The sequence below is a fragment of the Epinephelus moara genome, chromosome 3 (genome assembly GCF_006386435.1).
Source record: "Epinephelus moara isolate mb chromosome 3, YSFRI_EMoa_1.0, whole genome shotgun sequence".
In the NCBI taxonomy this organism is placed as follows: Eukaryota; Metazoa; Chordata; class Actinopteri; order Perciformes; family Serranidae; genus Epinephelus; species Epinephelus moara.
The window spans coordinates 11166894-11189951 of record NC_065508.1 but is presented as its reverse complement, the minus strand read 5'-3'; the positions used below and the strand labels follow the sequence as shown (position 1 = coordinate 11189951).

At 41.4% G+C, this 23058-nt stretch overlaps 1 protein-coding gene across 1 annotated transcript in view; it reads left to right on the top strand.

The window, feature by feature from the left end:
• Positions 1-23058, top strand: part of septin8a (septin 8a) — a 39779-nt gene that overhangs the window by 6479 nt on the left and 10242 nt on the right. Inside the window, exons 2-6 of the mRNA XM_050036790.1 lie at positions 7744-7858; positions 8192-8387; positions 12699-12885; positions 19914-20075; positions 21571-21667. Coding sequence (XP_049892747.1) covers positions 7744-7858; positions 8192-8387; positions 12699-12885; positions 19914-20075; positions 21571-21667 — 757 coding nt within the window. The remainder of the gene's footprint in view (positions 1-7743; positions 7859-8191; positions 8388-12698; positions 12886-19913; positions 20076-21570; positions 21668-23058) is intronic.

The window sequence follows — 23058 nt, the reverse complement described above, 5'->3', positions numbered from 1 at the left end:
TGCTGCTGCTTGATGAATTCTCAGTTAATAACTTCTTTGCATTTGACTTTATATATAGGTGTACTGTCCAGATGGAGGGCAGGCAGCTGCAGGCAAAGACTACTAACACTGAACAAATGTCTATGATCCGCACTGTTTAAGGCAATTCCAATCGATTAAATTGGGAAAAAACATAGGCCACTTTAGGTCTTATAATTGTAGGACAGAAATGGGAGAAGTGAAAATAAGTCACTGACAAAAAGCTGCAGGTGTGGATCAAACCTCTCCATCTTCTGTCTCGATGACTGGAGTCAACTAATTTCAAATATAAATGTTATAGTGTTTTTTAACAGCGTTTCATCAGACCTCTCGGAGCGGTTGACCCGATAGGTAGAAAAATATTCACTAAAGTTAGCTAACGTTACCAGGTAACGTTATCCTGACAGCAATGCATCCATGTACAGAGCTGAAATATGAAAGACAGTTATACTCAAGCACGTTTACTCACCCAGCCAAAAACAAGACAGCAATTGTTTCAGTAGTAAGTGGACCTAACTGCACGCAGAGTAGGTATAGTCCACTAGACTGCTTTCATCGGCTTGCTGTGTAACGTTAGTGACATTAGTAATAATAGTAATGATTGTAATGTGACTAGGTCTGGAGGACGAGGTCATTTGCAACGACAATCGTGTCTACATCAGGCAATTTGGTCAAGTTGTGGGAAAAAAATACTTTTCTCCATTGTGTATGGATCACGTCCAACATGAGTTTAAATTTTCTCATGATAACGTCTGCTTGCAGTTTCATCCAACCCTTTTATGTCACTTTTCTTCTATATCCACATATGGATTTTTCACTTCCTGCCCGCCATCTGAATTTTGCATGTCATAAGAGTCATGTGATTGCAAACAACCTGTAGAATAATTCAAGCGAAAACAATAAAACACATATCAATAGTAAAACCAAAATGACAAAATATACCCAGTATACATACCAATATAAAAACATATAAACTACATATATACATGCACAGAAACGTATGTGTACAATCTCCCATACATGCATGTTTTCCAGATTACAGATGATAAGAAAGCCTTATGATGTGGTCACCACAAAAAAAGATACTCATTTTGCATACCTGAAATTCTTTGGCAGGTCGTTGCATTATGACAGAGGAATTTCTGTCCCCTAGTCCTCAACCTTGCCTCAGGAACAACCAAGAGCTTTCTGGCAATGTCAGAACCCAGTGACGTCTTTATGTTGCATTTACTGTCAGAAAAAAAGTCCTGAACACTAAGAAATGAAATTTACAATCATAGGAAACTGGGAAAAGCAGCAAAGCCTCACATTTGAGAAGCTGGAATTTGCAAGGGTTATGCTTTTTTGCCTGATTTATAGATGCTTATTATGAATGAATGATCATTTTTGGAATATTTTGTGATAATTTTTTGTCAGTCAAATAACTGATTAACAATCTAGCCATCATTTCAGCCCTACTCTACTGTCCAAGTCATGCCACGTAAGGCTCCCCCTCTTCCCTAGCCAGTAAGACTTTCACAAGAAAACAGTACGTCATGCTGCATATACAATATATATGTTAAAATAACGAATATAGCCTAAATAATGTATATAGGAAGTGGAAAATGTCCAGTGAAGTGATCGAAGGAAAGAACCATTGTAAAAATACAGAATACAATCTAGCACTTGATCTTGCCTCCTTAAAATTTAATGTGAAAACAAGACATTTAAAGGAAACCAGTCCTACACAAAGTGCACCACAATTTACTGTAAATATTTGAAACCTTTCCAAAGGCCTTACCTCGGTGTGTTTCCTTACACACAAGCATCAGCTGCAGCAGCGTGTGTCTTAGTCTGTCAGGTTGCTGCTGTCTGTCAGGTGGAGGCTCACTCAGGCAGACACAAGCTGCAAACACAAGTCAGGTGGGAATGGAGGCCAGAAGGCGAGAGGAAGGCTGAAGAGGGGATGGAAAGACAGCGGGAGGGGGGGTCTGCAGCAGGAGAGGGTGACTGAGAGAATTTCAGGTCATATTAGGCCAAAAATGTTTCTGTGGACTGATAGGTGTATAAAAAACAGATCTTGGTTTTGCCCCCAGTTTATGCCTGGATGGATGTGCGTCACATATTTATGTAAACTTTCGGAGTGAACTTACTTGCCTGCTGCCAGGGTATTCACTCATTTTAGTTTGTTGCATTGACTTTAAAGACTGAACTAGTGCTGAATCAATTAGTTAAAGGCGCTGTATGTAAGAATGTGGCCAAAACGGTTACTGCACTCAATTCAAAATACTGCCGCAAGTCGTGTCCGCCCCCCCTCCCCTACAGATTCGAGGTTGCTGGACAGCGGCACGCTGGAGACTGATTTGTTTGCCTGCGAGCGGCTGCCGTGGCAGGGCCGCGTCGCCACGTCCTTGATCTTCGGTTTTCCAGCGGACCGTTCGAGCAAGTCTCTTCTCTGCTGCTAACGCTGCTGCCGGGATACATCTGAGGAGGAGCCGGCTGCTAATGCTATGTACTGGGACACTGCTAACGCTGCTGCCGGGATACATCTGAGGAGGAGCTGGCTGCTAATGCNGTGAGATCAGTATGTTATATGAACATTATTCCTTAGTCTCTGTGACATATTAGGATGATTTTACGACTATTTGCTTTAGATTTCTTACATATAGCTCCTTTAAATCAGACGTCAGAGCGAGCTGCAGCGGTGGCTGTGACACACAGCCCATGGAGGTAATTAAATAGCTGCTTGTTCTTGTGTCATAACTCAGAACACACAAGCATACATGGATCTCTAGATTCAGTGTGACTTACACTTCCTGAGGATATCATTATCTCTGATGTTCAGCGTGAATCAACACACATAAATCGTCTTAGGACACATAGAAGACAGATGCTCCTCATAACTTCAGAGCTCGCCTGAGAATCTTCACTGTTTTTTAGTTATTCTCAGAATCAAAGTAATCCAGAATCAAAATAATAGTTGTCTGTATATCCATTGTTATTTTGCAAAGGGGAATTGCAATTTAAGATTTAAAACCACTGGCTGGTGACGCAAACAACATCGATCTTCTTGTTACAATGCAATGTTCTGAGGGGAATGCTTGGGTCCAGGGATTCATGTGGATGCCACCTGACGCATTCCACCCATCCAAACACCATTGCAGACTGAGTGCCCTTCCTTCATGGCAGTAGCACTCCCCAAAGGCAGTGAACCCCCAGCAGGACAGTGCACTATGCCACACCACAAATTCTGCTCAGGAATGGCCTGAGGGAGGTTACTGAGAGTTCAAGGAGTTGACCTGGCCTCTAGATTCCCCAGATACCAATCTGATCGAGTATTCCTGGGACGTGCCGGTACCTTACTTCGCAACCCACGGGACTTAAAGGATCCGTTGACAACACCTTGGTGTAAGACAACACAGGACACCCCCAGAGGTCCTTTATCCAGGCCTCGACAGGTCAGAGGCCCCATCATAGATCGGACTTGGCTCTGACCTGTCGAGGCCTTGACAAAGCACCTCCAGGGCATCGGTTTGTCTCGTAGATGCTTGATCAGATTGGGATCTGTGAAATTTGAAAGCAAGGTCGATGCCTTGAGCTCTTTGTCACATACCTTAGGCCATTCCTGAGAAGTTTTTGCAGTGTGGCATGGTGCACTGCCTTGCCGGGGGGCTACTGTCATCAGGGGTACTGTTGCAATGAGTGGGGGTACTTGGGCTCTAACAATGCTTAGGTGGGTGGAGTCCATAAAAGTGCATCCATATGAATGCCAGGACCAAAGGTTGTAATGACACGATCAATGTTATTCACTTCACCTGTCAGTGGTTTTAATGTTTTGGCTTATCGGTGTATATATATATATATATATATAATATATATAAGCTATATATATGTAGCTTAGTGTAAACGACATGCTGTGACCACACTGTGTCTTAAAAATAACTGGTTTGATTGATTCATAGTAGGTCAAAGTGTCCTCTCTGTATATCAGAAAACTTGTGGCACGTTGCACCAGTCATTTGCACAGTGAAAAATATTTCCAGCTGTTTATTTGACATTGCAACCCCTTTCACAGCAGACGTTTGGACTTGTCATAGTAGGAAAAACACAGGTGTTACTAATAATATTACTGATAGCTCTGTTCTGTTCAAGTGTCCCATAAGCTATGACAGTGTAACAGTGAGCCAGCATGCACCAGGCACCCTGAAAGTGAGAGGACTTTGAAAAAGGCCTATTGCTGACAGAAAGAAGCAGTTCCCATCGGCCAGCTACAAACACACAGCATTGTGAACTATCTTACATGGTTTGTGCCTCATTTCACTTTGAGCCACCTGGGGCCCCTCTGCGCAGCCATTTCCTGTTGGCCTGGTGATACAGTGGCCTGAGAGCCGACTGCGTTGTTTCCTCACCCTTTAGACAGTTAACCAGAAGCTTTTCATTCCTGTCATACTTTGCTGCTCGTCTCTGAACTAGCAGCCACAGTAGTTTCCCTAATAGCTCTCCTCTGCTGGTTATACATCCTGGGCTGATGGGTGTTACGCTGTTGTCATTAAATGTAGGCTAAATGTTTTAGGAACTAAGGCAATCAGGTTTATTTTTAGCTTTGTGATGAATTGTTCATGTCATCCAGTTTGTTCTGAGCAGAGTGTCTTTTTCTTTTTTTTCCCACAGTGAACTATGTAATCCTTCGGCCAAAGACAAACAAGAAAATGACCAAAAATGGAGATGTTTTCACATGACAATGGTGATTAGTTGTAGCTCTCACACACTGTACATGAATAGACTTAGACCTACATGCAAGCTAAGTGGTCAATGTTTCAATTTCCTGCTATTTACACATCCGCTCGACCACATTTCAAAGGCGGATATTGTTGTTTACTTGCTTTTAGTTATTTTGTCGATTAAGATTTTTCATACAGAACATACAATCCTCTTCTTCTTCTGCAAATTATGTTTTCTTTGTAAAATCAAAGGTGCAGTGCAGTCAGGATATTGCTTTTTTTTTCAATGCAAACCAGCTTTTTTAAAGTATTTTCTAAAAAATTAAGTAGTCTAAGTACTTCTTTTGCCACTGAGTTCGGTACACACTCACACATTTATTCAGTTATGTCACAGCTTGGGGAGTTTGTGTCCACGTCTGCATTTCTTTTCCATCTCATCCTTGAAGATAACTCTGATGGTCAGGTCTGCGTGCTTTTTTTGTAGCCCTCAGTCAAAGACCCATCTGTCTCTCATGATTTACACACTCTCACACAAAGATTACGTGCTGCTGACAGCGCGGTGTGGTGCAGTGTAGGAGGTCAACCTAGAATTATCTTATGAGTCAGGATCTCTGTTATTTTTCTGAATCTGAGAGTTTCACCATTGTGGTTTGGTAAGTTTGAGGCAAATTCCACAGAAACAAGGTTTATAAGGTCAAAATACTCCTTAGGACTGAGTGTGACACAAGCTTGTCCCCTTAACTGTAGTCATGCTTCGCTTAAGGCCCAGATATTGAATAAGCACAGTGAGTTTCCAGAAGCAAGGCGGTGTGAGCTGAGGTGTGAATTTCCAGGCTTGTGGTGTAAGACAAAAAACAAATTCCCCACTCGCACAAGGTGCCCTTGAGCAAGATGCCTCATCACCAACTGTGTGCAGCTAGGCAGCTACCGCATGTGAAACTGGAAACAAAGCGGGGTGTTGATGGAAAATGAGCATGCAGGCCTTTATTTATCCTTCCCCGGGTAAATAAAGGCTAATATAAATCGACGACTTCTCCTATTTTAAACACAACTCAGGAATCCAGAAAGTCATTGCACCGCTTTCCTTTCAGGCCTGATACCAGAGGTCACACCCTGCCCCTCCAGCAACCCATCCGAATATCTCCACAAGCTTCATTCGGCAAACTGAATACCACAGGGAGGCATAAATGTTGTTTGACAAGCTCTGAGTTTACAGCATTTGAAGGATAATTCACCCACGAAATGACCATTTATATCAATTAATTCTGCCACGTTACTTTGAATTTGTGAAGAAAGCTTTGTTTCTGTCGAATGCCTCCATGGAAGACTGCTAACATACTGATTTATTGACTGATTGGGGAAGTTAAACAACAGCAAACTATATCAAAACAGCTGTTTACAGCTGTTTCAGTTCAGTTTTAAATGGTAAGGTTCAGCGAAAATGCATGTTTTGGGGAAATACTGAGCATTTTATGGGTGAAGCGATCCTTTAACAAACAAAAAAATGGCCATTGCTTCTTCCTCATTTATATAAACTTGCCACTGAGTACCTCAAACACAACATTAATTTGACAGATGCTCTTGTTCAAAGCTATTTTTAATAAGTATATCATTCAAACTCAAAAGGAACAAGAGCGAGGTGTCTTAAAAAATGGAAGTTTAACCCTCCAGTTTCAATTTCAAGTTTTGACTGTGGCTGTGCTGCCACTTGGCTTGCCACAAAACACATTTCCTCAGCTTGGCTGGATGTTTCACAGACAACAAATCATGCAGAAACACTTAAAGCACGTTTACAGCTTATATAGATTTTATTTTTCTTTGAACGGGGGTGTTGATGTAATGTAATATACTTACAGTGTGCCTCAGCTCAGTATTGCCTAGCTCAGCTCATGTCAGATTACCCCAGTGGTGTTGCCTGACATATTAAACCCTGTACTTACACACACACACACACACACACACACTGCTCATCCTTTAATGTGCAGTTCAGTCAGGTTTATAACCACTGTGCATGCAGAGTCTGCCTCCGCCTCTCAGTTCAGCACAGTTCGGTTGCGTTAGGCTCAGCTCTGCTCTCAGGCTGCCTGCGCTCGGTGACATCAGCCTTCAAGTATGCAGTCCTTCGTGGCTGAGCCAGCCGAGCTCGGGTGGCCCCATTCATCTCAAGGTGCTGTCTGTCTGTTCCTCCACAGCTTTAACACGCTCGCTCTTGTCACCGGCTGTCTCTCCTTCAGTTGAGATGGGTCAAATAAGGGAGATCAAAGGTGAAAACGCTTACATGCCAAAAGTCTTCGGTCGGTCGTGTATCGGTAATCTTTGGGCTCTTAGTTCCAGGATGCTCTCTCCTAAATGCACATTGATTAGAGAGCGGTGTTGCAAGGTCTCTGCAATAATTTCCTGTAGCAGAAGTGATTGGAGGTTATTTTTAGTTTTGTTTACAGGTTCGAGTGCTGCAGCTTTTGTTGGAAAACATGATGATACAGGGGCTAAATTAAGATAGATGGCTTTGTATCATGTATTTACGTTGCTTGTACTAAGTGGCTGTGGTGATACATCAGCACTGAAGTAACAGAAAGGAATAGCTTTGAAATGTTTGTGATGATGATGTTGTAATTATTGCAGCAAACTGGTAAACTCTAAATGATTTTTATACCCATCTGAGGATATTCTCATTTCAACACTGTAATAAATCTCTGAATGAGTTAATTTGTTTGGTTGCTTCTTATGAAGTGCAGCACACAGAGAAGAGATCTCTCTGTGTGGAAATGTCTGTAGTTCTTCATGCTTGTGATGGATTATTCTTGAAGCTCATCCTCTCATCCACACTGCAGGCCCTGATTACCTATCTCCTAATGTTAGCCGATGAGTTTTACATGTGCAGAATGTACGCAGGGTCTTTTATTTGCATAGGAATGTGAATGCTCCAGCTTCAGCTCTTCCTACCTCTCACTAATGTCTTCCCCATGTGTGCGTTTCTCACTCGCGACCAGACTTTTAACGTTTTGTTTTGTTTTGTGTCCGTCAGAATGAAGAGAAGCGTAACCTGAGTTTGGGCGGACATGTTGGATTTGACAGCCTGCCTGACCAACTGGTCAGTAAATCGGTCACACAGGGATTTTGTTTTAACATTCTCTGTGTAGGTGAGTACCAAACAACAGCATGTGAGCAGTGTGTGTGACAGAATGTGTTAAATACTGTATACAATTAGCAGCTCACGGAAATGCCATGTCTTAACTGATGAACATCTCTCTACAGTCTTTTCCCTCAGGATTTACTTGATTTGTTTTCCTTCAGAGAACATGTTTAACTACAACAATACAGCACAAACATTCTGTTGTTTTTCCTGACATGAAAGAAATACAAAACAGTGTTGCTGCAATAAAAACCCATGTCTGAAATCTGATAAATTCCTTCCTAGAGAGTAATTTAACTGTCTCTCTGTCTCATCTCTCTCTACTTCCTGCCAACCACAGGGGAGACCGGTATCGGCAAGTCAACGTTAATGAACACACTCTTCAACACCATGTTTGAGAACGAAGAGGCGAGCCATTATCAGAATGGCGTGTACCTGCGGCCGCGAACATACGACCTGCAAGAAAGCAACGTCCACCTCAAACTGACGATCGTTGACACCGTCGGCTTCGGTGATCAGATCAACAAAGAGGACAGGTGAGGGTGGTGAAAACTGAAATGTTAAAGGTCCAGTGTGTGGGATTTAGGGACCTTTAAGGATCTTTCGGCAGAAGTGGCATGTAATATTCATAACTATGTTTTCATCAGTTTATAATAACCTAAAATTAGAATTGCTGTGTTTACTTTACATTACAATGAGCCATTACAATGGTTGCCTTACATACGGAGCGGGTCCTCTTCCACAGTCTGCCATGTTGTTCTACTGTAGCCCAGAACGGTCAAATCAAACACTGGCTCCAGATGGAGCTATTTAAGTTTTTGCATCAGGCAATATAGTTCTCCTTTGCATTGAAGAATTTTCAGTTCTTACCTTACTGCAAGATGCCACTAAATCCCACACACTGGACCTTTAAGACCGTTTCACAATTAAATGGTTGACACGGATGTGCAAGTCAAAAGACGTATAGATGCAACATGTTTCAACAGCATGTTAGTGACTGTATTTTTAGTGTGACACTGCTCCTAACTACACGTTGAACTATAGCTGTTGCAGTGGTGGACGAAGTACCAATATACCAATGTAAAAATGCTCCCTTACAAGTATTTTATGCTTAATTAAATGTGCAGAAGTATTATCAGCAAATTGTTCTTGTAGTATCAAAAGTAAAAGTACCACCGTGAGCACTGTATTGTTATACTGTATATAACACTGTTAGGTTGTAAATAGTGATGCATCAATGTGTAAGCAGCATTTTACTGTTGCTTTTACAGCTGTCAGATAATTGTAGGGGAGTGAAAGTAAAATATTTTACTTTGAAGTGAAGTTGAATACAAGCATGATGTAACCTAAAATGGAAATACTCATGTTGAGTACCTCGAAATTGACCTTAGGTCGAGTACTTGAGTAAATTTGTTAAGTTACGCTCAGCCGCTGAGTCACCGAAAAGCTTCTGAAACAATGGATAAATGTTGAGAATTGACAAAAAAATTGATACAGCGTAGTATCATGGTATTATGATGGCTAATATTGTATAAAAATACGGACTGCAAGTATTGATTTTTTTTATAATATATATTGTTAATCTTGCAAATACACAGTAAACTTTCGGTAGCCTACTAAAATAATCAAATCAGTTGCTTTCTCGGTCCGCTAAATACATTTTGCTGCAATAAAAATGATTAAAGTGAGATGATCAGACTAAAAAATACCTTTTTTGATAAAACAGATGTTGAGTTTTCTTTGGGGATGTAATACAGTTGAAAAGCGTACATAAATCACAGTATATCACAATATATGTTATCGCAGTTGTTAGCATAATGCAAAATGTCATAATATTATATTGTGACTTCAGTATTTTAGTGCCTTAGTCAAATATCCTATCATGGGGCCTCTGCTGATTCCCAACCCTGATATATGTAATGCTGTTCAGCCACATTTAAGCCAGTTTTAAGCCATACTCTGAGATGTGTATTGATCAGCCAATCACCAAAGCTATACAGTCTATAGTTTAAATCACAATGACACTGTGTGTGAAACAAACTGTGGTAACTCTCACCAACAGTGCCATTTACTGCATCAGGACAGTTTTGATATATTCAGATAAACAGCACTCATCATAATTGTCCTATGAGTCAGATTCCATTTGTCTGGTATGAGAGTGAAACACATGCTCCAGTGTGTTTTCCATTTGAGTCCTGACTGTTGTAACGACAGATTTTCCTGTCAATTCCTATCCAAACCCTCCTTTCTATTTTGCAAGATGACAGCGCCATGGTTTTGTCCAAATTATGTTGCCTAGGGACACAAATGAGAGAAACAGATAATAATCAGTCCAGGTTTCTGCACATTTGGGTTCTTTTTTCTCTCTGGGATGGAAATAAGTTGAGGTGGGACAGCAATAAGGAGGAAATAGCTGATTTTTTTTAAACATGCAGCTGTGGAATGGAGTGTTCTTGTTGTGACCTAGCCAGCGAGCAGCACTCTCACGCCCTTTGATAGCAAGTTTCTCTGTAGGCAGTATAAACCAACATGCAGAAGGACAGATCCTGCAGTGGACTGTAAATGCACACAGAGAGAGCCTCAAAAGGTCAGAGTTGGTGCATTCCTCAGAGAAGATTGAAGATAGATGTGAAGGGAGAGGACAGATGACTGTAAACATGGCGCTGGCGGAGGATAAAGAATATATTTGTTGGACTTGTGTCTCACTCTGAGCTGTAAAATGTGGGAACACTTGCTGGTGAGAATTTACCGGCATAGCCTGCCCTTAAATTAAGTAATTAGTTACCAGATAAGAGCACACACAGAAACAGATCTGTCTCCTTACACCCCTGGAACTATTAATTTTGGGCCTTTTGCTTGTACTTGGGTCACTTTGAAGCATTGGGGTCCCTGTGACTGATGTGAAGTCGATTCTGGAGGTGTTTCAGATGTATTTTACAATTTTACAAAGACATGTTTGCTTGTCAGTCTTGCCGCTGAGAGCCAGAGGACACGTCAAATTAGAGGTGACACCAGCTGAGGCTGCGGTGGTCTTGCGGAGCCCAAATATAGCAACATAACATAAGCAATGCACATCTGCTTGAGAACCACAGCAATGTCTGATCAAAACATTTTTGAGGCAGAAATTGGAGGTGGAATTGTGGAAATGGAACAAATGTATTAAGCATCACAACACCAAATATGTAGCGCTGACGCCAAGTGATGCCGTGAGACCCAAACTATGACTGAGACTTGTTATCTATTGTGACTGATAAACCACAACTTCACAAGACACTTGTATTTGAGGCATGAATGATGGAGTTCATTAAATATGTGGCTGACTCCTAATGATCTTGTTCTCATCTCTCCAAATGAGCTGGAGTAAATGAGTTAAAGCTGCAGACTCATAAACTGTTTCAAACAAACTTGCTGTGACTGCAGCATATTTTTTTCCAAACTGTCTCATGACCTAACATTATCAGGCTTGTGACCCTTTTGGGACTGAAAGACATTAGAAAAAGCCTGCAGAGACAAGCTGTACTGCTGCATTAACAAACATTTTAATGAAGGATATTTAATATTTTGTGACATTTAACTTAATAATCACAGCAGCGAGAATGGTGCAGAATCAGAGGCACTTCTCTTCTGTCTTAATTATGGTGTTTGTGTTGTTTTGGCTCCTCAGTGCCGCGAGATGTGTATATAACAATAAATCTCAGTAGAGAAACTGAAAATATTCTGTACAAAACATGAGCTACTGTGGTGGCAATGTGTTAATGTCCGTTTAGGATAAACAACTGTGTTTATCTAAGGTGAATCTTAATGGATTTTTGATACGAAATTTGGTGAGTTAGATAAATCAGCTGTAGCATTTAAAAAACAAGCAATTATTTTCCTAAAGTATTGGTTCATATCAGAGTTAAAGTGGAGCACCACCTAAATTACGAATTTGTGAACATGAGCTCATCTCCCTCAAAGCCTGAAACCAGAGAAGTATGTCTCAAACTTGTGATGTCATCAAGTATATAGTCTGGAGCTGCTTCATAGACAATGAATGGGGAAGTGATTTTGTGGACCCACAATGTTTGTTGCTTTCTTTGAAATGAGCTGAGCTGTAATCTATTTTAGCGTTCTCAGTTCTGAAACAGAAAATGTACCCATACACTCAGAACATTCCCCTGCGTGCTCTCAGTGACATTTTGAACATCTTTCACCATTCATTGTCTATCCAGCAGTTTGAGTTTTAGCATTCTAGGTTTTGGATGTGGGAGAGAGTTGTTCATGTTTACTGATATTTTTTGGACTGTCTAAGACAAAACAAAACACTTACCCACTGTGTAAAGGCCTTAAGTCTCCTTTAGCAGTGCAGGTCATACACGATGTGGAATGGTTGCCAAAATATAGGACTTGAAGGATTGTGTTGAATATCACATACCTTTCTGGTGTCGTTTGTGTAGCTACGCATGCAAAACGCTCATGAGCAAATACTACAAACCTTTGATGTTTTCACCACACATTCTTAATTTCTTTGATTTACTGGTGACACTACAGGCTACAAAGGCCATCAGAGCACTGTGAGAAAATACAGGATGTTTTGCAGCCTCTGTGATTTGTTTCAACCAGACTCCCATAAGCCGAGCACAAATTTCATGCAGCACTAAGCTGTGCAGCTCTAAGCTGAGATCTTGGCACCGAATCAGATCACACAGTTAGTGAAAACATAACTGTCTCGGTTCATTTCCCCCGTGACAAGTCCACATTTCCTTTTATATTCATTACCATGAACTGTGCATGAATAAGGAGACAAATATTTATGCTTTTACCCACAGACGTAAATCCTTACACTTTCTCTTTGGCTGTCTCTGCAGTTACAAGCCCATCGTCGACTACATCGACACTCAGTTTGAAAACTATCTCCAGGAGGAGCTGAAGATCAAACGCTCGCTGTTTAACTACCACGACACCAGGATCCACATCTGCCTTTATTTCATTGCCCCAACAGGACACTCCCTAAAGTCCCTGGACCTCGTCACGATGAAAAAACTGGACAGCAAGGTACACACAAATCCATACATATGCTGTGGTCTTCCCCCGTTGGCCAAAAGCACACTCAAACACTCCTGGTGCATTTCCCATTGTCTGTGATAACTATCAGTGTTGTTGAAATCCGACCTTCCTTTCACTGTGAACGGTGCATGTTTCACTGAAGCATTGAGATCCCTGATGGTTGTTTGGGTGTGGACTCTCTGTGTCCCAAAAGAATAAGAAAGCGGAAAGAAAAATGTGGCAGTGAATGTGCAAGCTTCCATTTTGTCATAGAGGATTTCAGGAAAAGTACAAGACCTGCTTTATGAGATTTCACACTTAAAAAACAAACATTTGCATGTTTTTTGCAAGGGAAAATGTTTGATTTCAATATGTTTTAGAATATAAGATTGTTGAAAAAGGGTCCTTTTGAGGCAGGGATAGGTAGAAAAAACCTTTAAGTAAATCCTCATCATGCTCATCGTAGTAATACTAGTCATAATGATAGTTCCTGTTTGACATATTTGCAGTTTACAGGTCAGCTGTAAAGCAGTCAATAGTCACATTGACTTGTGGCTCTATCATTGCTCTTGTGCGAGTATTACTACACAGATTATTGGTCAGTGGATCTGTGCTTTGCCATACATCCGATGAGTTCAGCTCAGCAGAGACACAATCACTGGCTTGGCCTCAATTAGACAACTGGTGGAAAAAAAAAATCTCATCACAACAGCTCTTGGAGCGTGAAAGAAGAGGAGGAGGGAGAGAGTTATAGTGGGGGAGGGTCAGAGAGGGCAAGTAAGTGAGTTTTCACATCCAAGTTGGAGCCATGTTGTATTTGTTGAGATAATATTATTTAAATTTTGGGAAATCTTTTTCATTGTCAGCAGTTTTCTTCTCTTTTTTTGTTGAAGGTTGAGCCTTTGTAGCTTGTTTTAGGCATTGATGTTAAACAAAGAATATCTTTACACACATAAGTTATAAATACAGACAATTTCTTTGTGCTTGAATAAAATGAACCTGTTGACATTTTGATAGGATGTTTTGGAAAAGGGCTCAGTGATAAACACAGCTCAAACCATTCAGTGGTTGTTGATCCTAAATCTTGGTTTCAGTGTGTGGGAAATGTGGAATTTCAGGAAGGTAAAAGATCCTCAAAACACTTCAGAGCATGTGTTTACAAAGCCCAGAAGAGACGAAATGACAGAGAAAGAGGTCATTCAAATGCGAAAAATGAAAAATAGTGTGCTATCAACTCTGTAAGCTTATACTGATGTCTTGGATATCAACCACTTAAACTGAGAAAGATGCATGAGCCGAGATGATAACAGGCCATTAGTGCATTTGCCTGTGTGATTTTAGTGCTGTGCTTGTTTACTTCCTGTCACAGTGCCTTAAGGTTCTTTGATAGAGCTTTGTCACATCAGTCACATTGATTTACAGCACCATGATGTATAACTACTGATAGCACTGCTGTATGGATGACAGAGTGGCAGCTTCAGCCCAGCTTGTGTCTGGTGATGCAGTGATAATGACTCCAGAGCAAAGCAGATGGTCAGCTTGTGACCAAACCTGCTGGCTTACCTCTGCCAACTATCAACGCACGGCTGTGCATCCCTGCCAAATGTCTCCCGGTGCTCTTCAGAACAATGACCGGATACTTCAGCCAACTGCCTTTCTCAAGGGACATTTAATAGTTTTGTGAGGAGCTTTGACGTCGTAACTCATGACACAGTCGATCTTAATCAAGCTTTTGTGGGTCTTGGTGTTTAAAGTCGCATAACATGAATGTTTTAAGTATTTTATAGACGATAAGCTAAGCTAACTGCAGGCATCTACCTGTCCAACAGCAAACAGGCCAACTCTGCACAGCTTTTCAACCCCATCCTCTCTTTCAGTGCTGGTGCTTTTGTTTTTGTTCTTTTGATCAATGCTGTGTCCGTGATTTTCGTAGTTTCCTCCTGGATGCATGCCAGGTTGCTGCGTTTTTATAAAGTTCCAGACTCATCTATTCGCTGCATGGCTGAGGGCTACACCACTGCCCAAAGGTCGCAGGCCAGAAGCATCCTGAAGGCAGCAAAATAAGAAGAAAATACAGGTAGAGAGCAGGGTCTGTTCAGATAAATACACCGCCACACACTTGTAGTGGGGTGATGAGTGAGAGGGATTACTTTTGTTTGACTATCATTTTTTGGGGGGGAAATCCTGCGTAATAAACCTTAAACCCATCCTTACTACTTACCAATTGTGTTTCTAAGGCCAAATTAAAGGTCAACAGCAACGACAGGGGTACTTCTATTTTTTAATTATTGCTATGAGGAAACCAACATGCTGTTCTGACATGAGACTAAACCCACACAAATGACAGAATGGACGTACCACAGAAAGGGCCAAGATCCATATACAGCACTTTCCTTGCTGTGAGGCGACAGCGCTGACCACTGAGCCTCTGTGCTGTCTTTACCAGCCAACAGAGTGATCAAAACCTGGCACTCCACATTCACCAACTGTCTTCTGATACCATCCAAACCATCACAGCCAACTCTCTGTACCCTCTGCTTTGAAGCAAGACATGGTAGCTTACCTGAGCTAAATATATTATCCGGAATATGAACCACAGCAAAGCAGTTAACATGAACTCAATGTGTTTGCTATCGTTTAACAGCTTACCTGCTATACTCTGCCCGAATATGAGTGAAAGCAAAGCGGCTTACCTCAGTTAAATCTTCCCATCCATTCATATAAATCAAACCCTCTTTCTTGTAAACCTCCAGTATAGCTGTGAGGGACAAATTGGTTATGCACAGGCCTTTTTGTCATCTGCAAGGTGCCACACAGTGTTGAAAGTGTAAAATAAGAGCAATGTTGGCAGCAGGCACTTTTATCCAAGATGATTTACAGCACTGTGAGTACAACAGTGGGCTCATTTTGAGTCTGAGTGGGTGGCCACGGTGAACACCACTCTGACCTCAGTGGCTCTGTCCCACCAATCTTTCCACTATGTGAAATATAGCTGAAAGCAAGCCAGTGTTGAGTGACCACAGTGTGGATTTGACGCTGTTTTGTTTTACAGGCCTGATGGGGTTGTTTATGCAGTGGTCTCTTTCTAGATGAAATAATAATGTGTTGCAGGCAATATCTGCAGCAGCTACTCACCACATACTCAGCCTTTGCACATTTCTATAAGCTCTAGAGATGACTGACCACAGAAAGAATGTACTTTGCTTTTACAGGTCTAGACAAGTCTTGTTTCTGAGTCTTATCAAGTCACAGATGAACTAGGTCCTCGATTAATGATCATTTTTATTGTTGATTCATCGTACAGGTTATTTTTGAGTGAACTTATCCACTGTTAGTATCATGAAATGTCAAAAATACCAAACAAATGCCCTTTCATATGTTCCCCGACCCCAAAATGATAGCTTCAGATTTTTGTTTTATCAACAGTCAAAACCTGAAACTATGCTTTTATAAACCTGTAAAAACCATGAACTCTCCACATTTAGGAAGCTGGGACTGGTGGTTGTTCATTCATCTGTGACGATTAATTAATCAACTTATCGTTTCAGCACGAAAATCTAAACACTGCCACATTCTGGTTACAATTAGTATGTCATTGCCATAAGAGGCATTTCCAGTTTGTCCATCTTCATCAGAGCAGAATTAAGGTCCACGGTCAAATTTTTTTAATGTCAGTGCTGAGTTATGGAGTATCAACAGCGTGTGAATATGAACTTTTATCTGGAAACCAAAGATAAATGAACAGAGCTGTCCTGTCTGCCAGATAACCCTGTCACCGGAAAAACCAGGGAAGCAGACCAGAAACAACTGTTCCCCTCAGTCTGTGGAGTTTGCTGTCAAGGCGAGACAATGGTGTTTTTCTTGTAACTGTCGTACGACTCACCCCTCCCTGCAGAGGATGGCTGAAGGCCCACCACAGTGAGTGTGTTTTGTGGTGGATGAAGGCAGGAAGAGAGATAAAGAGTGTGAAGGAGGTGTCCTTTTGTTGAAAATGTTTTTGTCTTGAATAGTAGGAAATCATTACTGGTATATTATCTAATATTAGGATGTAGAGGAGTGAGTTTGTGGAGGTCACATGACAAACAAGTATTGATATTTCCTGCTAACCTTTTAAAATGTCTTAGAATTTGCATTATAGGCATTCAAATGTGCATGTTTTCTATCATTAGTTCTAATTTACTCACAGACTTGTGTGATGTAGTGTTTTCAGATTGTTTCTTTTGGTTGGACTGTTTTGCCTGTTTGCATTAAATTAATAATAACTGTGAGTTGATGGGGAGGCTCGGAGTTGAGCTGTGAGATATTGTTTGAGGTGAAAGAGACACATGGGAAGTTAGTTTTTGTAGTTTGGCCTTTAAAATCCTTAGCAAATGATTGCTGCAGTTTGTGTCAAAATTTGTAGTCCTTCTCAGAGTCATAACTCAGTCAATCTATCTCAGATGTCCATTGCGTATAAACATCCCTAAATCTGCTTAGAAGTCATAGAAAAGAGATGCTCCTTGTGACTCCAGAACTCCAAAGTTGCCTGAGAATCATCACATTTTTTAGCGTGCTTCAGTTTCAAAGTAATCCCGTGATAGTTGTCTGTTGTTGTCTGTACACCCATTGCAAACAGGAACTCCCATCAGCCTATTTAGTAACTTTCTAAAAGTTATTTGCCGAAATATAAACAAATGTAGGCTAAAAAAAGGGTTGTTGCCCACAATTAACTCACTGAGTCCATGCAACACTTTACTTCCTGTTTACCAAATTATGGGAACTGAGCAGCTGATTATCCCCTAAATCGAAGTAAGACGAAAAATTGTAATAGGAGTAGGGCTTGGTATTCTTTAGCAATTATTATTCCAGTGTTTGGGTGATACCCTTTTTCCTACGTCATTCAACCCATCATGTAAGTGTAAGCCTTCAGTTGAGTAAAATGACATCAGACCCCACGGGCGTATAGTAGAGCCATGCTTTCAAATGTTTTGGTGGCATCTCTGCATGCTGAACTGCCAACTTTGTTTAATACACTGCGCTTGACTTCACCACAGACTGTATGGGTTGTAGCTGTTGCGGTAGTGGGCCAATCACACGTCCCATTTAAACAAAGAATACTTACAGTGATTGGCTGTGAGAATAACCATCAAATAGTTTTTCTCTTGTCTAGATGGCGGCACAGGAAGGATTCAATACCGACATTGATTGGAGAGGTTTTGATATGACTTGGTACTGGATTAATTTGGTTGATACTCTAAAGGTATTGAGTGCCAATACCCATCCCTAAATAGAATTCAATAATATTAACTTTTTGCAAGTTCCATCCATCCACTTTCATCCGCTTATTCGGGACTGGGTCGTGGGGGCAACAACCAAGCAAAGCACCCCAGATGTCCCTCTCCCCAACAACGCTTTCCAGCTCCTCCTGGGGGACCCCAAGGCATTCCCAGGCCAGATGAGATATGTAGTCCCTCCAGTGTGTTCTGCCCCGAGGCCTCCTACCACTGGGACATGCCCGAAACACCTCTAACAGGAGACACCCAGGAGGATCCTGATCAGATGATGCCCGAACCACCTCAACTGACCCCTTTCGATGCGAAGGAGCAGCGGCTCTACTCCGAGCTCCCTATGGATGCCTTAGCTCCTTCCTCTATCTCTAAGGCTGAACCCAGCCACCCCACGGAGGAAACTCATTTTGGCAGCTGGTATCTGCGATCCTATTCTTTTGGTCACTACCCAGAGCTCATGACCATAGGTGAGGGTAGGGCCGTAGATGGACCAGTAAATCAAAAGCGTTGCCTTCGGCTAAGCTCCTTCTTCACCATGACGGTCTGGCACAGCGCCCACATCACTGCAGAAGCCACACCAAACCGCCAATCCATCTCACGCTACATTCTACCCTCACTCGTGAACAAGACCCTGAGATACTTTTTCTGTGTTGCACTATAAATATGTATACTCTCCACTATCCATTCATGTACAGAGATATTTGACCTGCGTAAGATCAAACCAAAAAAACGCCAGAAATACCACGCTTTGTGAATTCTTTTTTTCTTCCGTGGTTATCTTGCATGCAAATTGCTTTGATGTGGTTACTTAAGCCCTCTGGTGCTCCTAGTCGCTCAGAACAAACACTGAGAACTATTTGGGAATACTCTTTGGCCAGCTGGGAAAACCCGGTTGTGGGAAGTGAACAAATTTCCCTGTCCCCTCCCTCCTCACGGACCATGTCAAGACTACTCACACGAGGCTGTTGTCAGCACTGGAAAGCGATTACTGTACTTGATTTGTTAAATAAGGGTTAAAACACGATACTGGCTGCCCTGCTGTAAATTAATGATCCAATAAAGTATGATGAGCCTGTAATTTGACTCTTAACAAGCGCTGGCTCTTGCTCTGAGGCACACTATGGAATTGATGAGTGAATCTGTGGGGATCCTCCTCGTCCTCCTGGTTAGTGATTTGGGAAATGCAGCCATGCAGAGGAATGCAGACAAACTGTGTTTATTTCTGCACATCTGCTGCTGATTGGAGATGGAGCCTAGTTTGTTTTCATAATCGCTGTTTGTTTTATGTATCTTACGGGGTTCTGACTGAGCTTATTCACTGTACGGTGCTGCTGCATATGGTCTTGTGTGCCTTCTCAGCCGTGTTTAGCGATCTACTTAGCTTGGTTTCTGTTTTTAATTAGGTCTTCAGTATGTTTAATTTAGCTTCGTTCACAGTGTTTGTTCATGACCCGCTGACAAAAGGAAGTTAATTGCTGTAATCTGTAATTCACTGAAAACACAGGCTTGACTCTCTGTGCATCTGCTTTCATCATTTTGAGCTTGACAGGTACATTTTGTCCTGTCATGAAGATGCATGTCTTACCAGCCTCAGAAAAAACCATTACATAATGAAATCCACGTATACACTTTAACAGAAAGCAGCTTTCAGTACAGGACTGCATATATATTTGTGGCAGCCTCAACCATAAAAATAAAGACAGTGCTCTACACATTTAATAACGTTGCTTATTAAACCCCCACTCTCTCTTTTTCTCATCCTCTCCTCAGGTCAACATAATTCCCATCATTGCCAAAGCGGACACAATCTCCAAGAGCGAGCTCCATAAATTCAAAATAAAGATTATGAGTGAGCTGGTGAGCAACGGTGTCCAGATATATCAGTTCCCAACAGACGATGAAGCCGTCAGCGAGATCAACGCCTCCATGAATGTAAGTTATGCCGCTTACAAATTCTCATATAATCAGTCTTTCTATCTTTTTACCTTTACAAAAAAAAAATGCCAAATGTGTTTCTGTACAAGCAAAATCTGGATTTATGGCACCTCTCAGCATTGTTGGATTAAGAAGGGTTTTTTGTCTTGAAGATATGTGTGCCTACTGACTTGTAACATCATGTCTTGTATCAGATGTGTATCACACGTGTTGCACATCTGGTGACGGCAGCACATGTCAGCACCATTGTATTGCTTTTGACACATGCTTTTTCTCTTATCTTGACACTTGGCAATCCCACAAATCTGTGAGTGTATACAGGGAAAAGCTGTAAAAGTACATGCAAATACCAGCTGAGCCTCAGTATGTGCCTGGACATACAGTATGTGAAAACATTATATATGGTTTTACACAAAACTGTATGAATGCTGGCTCTGTTTGAACGCACCAGTTCCCCATTCTTCAGTTCTTTCCATAATAAAAAGATTTTATGAACACGATGGCAGCATATGCTTCCCCGCAACTGGCTTTATGTCCATTTGTACATTTTCTATTGTCAAAATATACCACTTTACTTACTGAAAAGTATATGCATGTAGCGATACAACTGAACATACACTTTTGACTTTTGCTCAGGCGGCAAACACAAATACATTTTTAGCTTTTTTCTGTTTTGATTTTATAATTGAGATGATGTATAATCACACCGTGCTCAAAACACACCCACACATGTACAAATGAACAAACAGTAAATTCACTCCTGGATAAACAGGACTGCATTTGGTTTTTCCCAGACACAGTCCTTGTACAGTATCCCCATCTATTCATAGTCGCTTACATCAGCGCCCACACACACCAGCTTGTTCCTCTGAGCTGCAACCAGCCAGCTGGTTTCAACTCACCACCTAATATTTGAGGTTGCGTATCAGGCATGTTTTCCCCATGATGCCTCGCTGTCGATCCTAACGAGGCGTAGTAGTTCTGAGGGCAGTAAGAAAGTGTGTGTGTGTGTGTGTGTGTGTGTGTGTGTGTGTGTGTGTGTGTGTGTGTGTGTGTGTGTGTGTGTGTGTGTGTGTGTGTGTGTGTGTGTTTTATCACTTCAACAAAATAGGCCTTTCAGACCCAACTGAGCCACATGTTAAACTTAAAACACAGCTCTGGAGCAGCTCATGTGTCAGCGTGGTTACACTTCTCTGTGGTGTGGTCTGGTTGTGAAAGATAAGAGCGCCAACAGCCACAGTGAAACAAGTTTTATTTGAAAGTAAACACTCAATTTTCATTTATTCTTTTTGTTGTGTTATTTGTACATAACATGTTTGTGTCTAGTGAAATTTAACTTGTGAAGTGGCTGCTGTGCTGTAAAGAATATCCACATGAAGAAACGCTTTAACTCTGAAGACAGAGGGGGCTGGGACTCGGCCCCTATTCGTGGCTCCAGTTACATTTGTGGCCTCTTGACCTTTTTAACACAATAACATCTTTTCCTGCACAGGCCCATCTGCCCTTTGCCGTGGTTGGGAGCGTGGAAGAGGTCAAAGTGGGGAACAAAACAGTGAGGGCCAGACAGTACCCCTGGGGTGTGGTGCAAGGTGAGAACCATTCACAAGCAAGCTAAACAGGGTGTGTGTTTGTGTGTGTTTCTCAAGCAAATACCAAAGTGAGTACATGAAGAGGTCTGCAGATGTTTTAACTGTGGTGCTGGATAACAACGATGGAAAAAAAGAAGCTTCAGTTTAATATTACACAAAGAAAAATAGCTCCATTAAAACTGGTTAATAATTCCATTGTTACTCAATCACTTCCTGTTCGTCACTAGCAAATGTTTTGCTGATGTCTGTCCAGCCTCTCTCATGACTTCCCGTGCCTCTAATGAAGCAACAGAAAGGCCTTGAACAGGCGTTGCCTTTGTCATTGTCCTTACAGAGATGATATTTGAGAGCTAAACACCTTAGGAAAATACAAAACCAAGTAATTTATAGTTATAAATTGTTACGCTTCATTTTTGCCCTGTGCACACCTGATGATGCTGGTGAGTTTGCATATCCACTCGCTGTTGGCTGATTGTTAGGTTGCTAGGTTACAGGTATTAAATAGGTCATTCAGGTGGAGTGTGAGTTGTATTGAAGGATATTGGCAACCTCACGAGTTTCACTCAACCAGTCAAGTCACGATGTCAGTATTTGAGCTGTGGTACAGTCGTTATTATGCCATAACAGGAGTGTGCACACATGATGATTCAGGGTTTTTTTTGGATTATGAATGCGTCTGACAGTGGTCGTGTGTGTCATTTTTGAGGAAGTACACGCCTCAGTCTCTTTTCCGGCCCCTGAGGCCTTGCTCTTTTCACTCTGCCACTGTTTGGGTACACATGTGGCCGTTTTGTCATGTTAAGGGCCACCGCAAAGCAGAAGTTGCAGATTGGAAGTGGGCAATTCAAACCTATAGCTTCAACAATTTGTCGATTATTGGATTAATTCATCAAAAGAAAATTAATAATTCAACTATTTTGTTAATTATTTTATCATGTTTAAGCAAAACTACCAAACATTTACTGGGTGTTCCTTCTCAAATGTGTTCAATTGCTGGTTTCCTTGTCACATGTGATAGTAAATGAAATACAGTTGTTTAGTCAGACAATTCAAATTTGAAGACATCGTCTTGGGCTGTGGGAGCTTTTTATTGGTGCTTTTCACTGCTTTTTTATTGGAAATAATCGTTATTTGCAGCCCTAATAACAACCTCTAACAACAACATGCACTGGTAAAGATTTACCAAACACCACTTACACCGTACATGGAAGTGCACATGCAGGAGAAATGAGGAAACATACAGTTAACTATCTAATTAAAGGAGCTATATGTAAGAAATCTAAAGCAAATAGTCGTAAAATCCTCCTAATACGTCACAGAGACTAAGGAATAATGTTCATATAACATACTGATCTCACCGACAACAATAGTCCAGCCAGAATATTCGCATT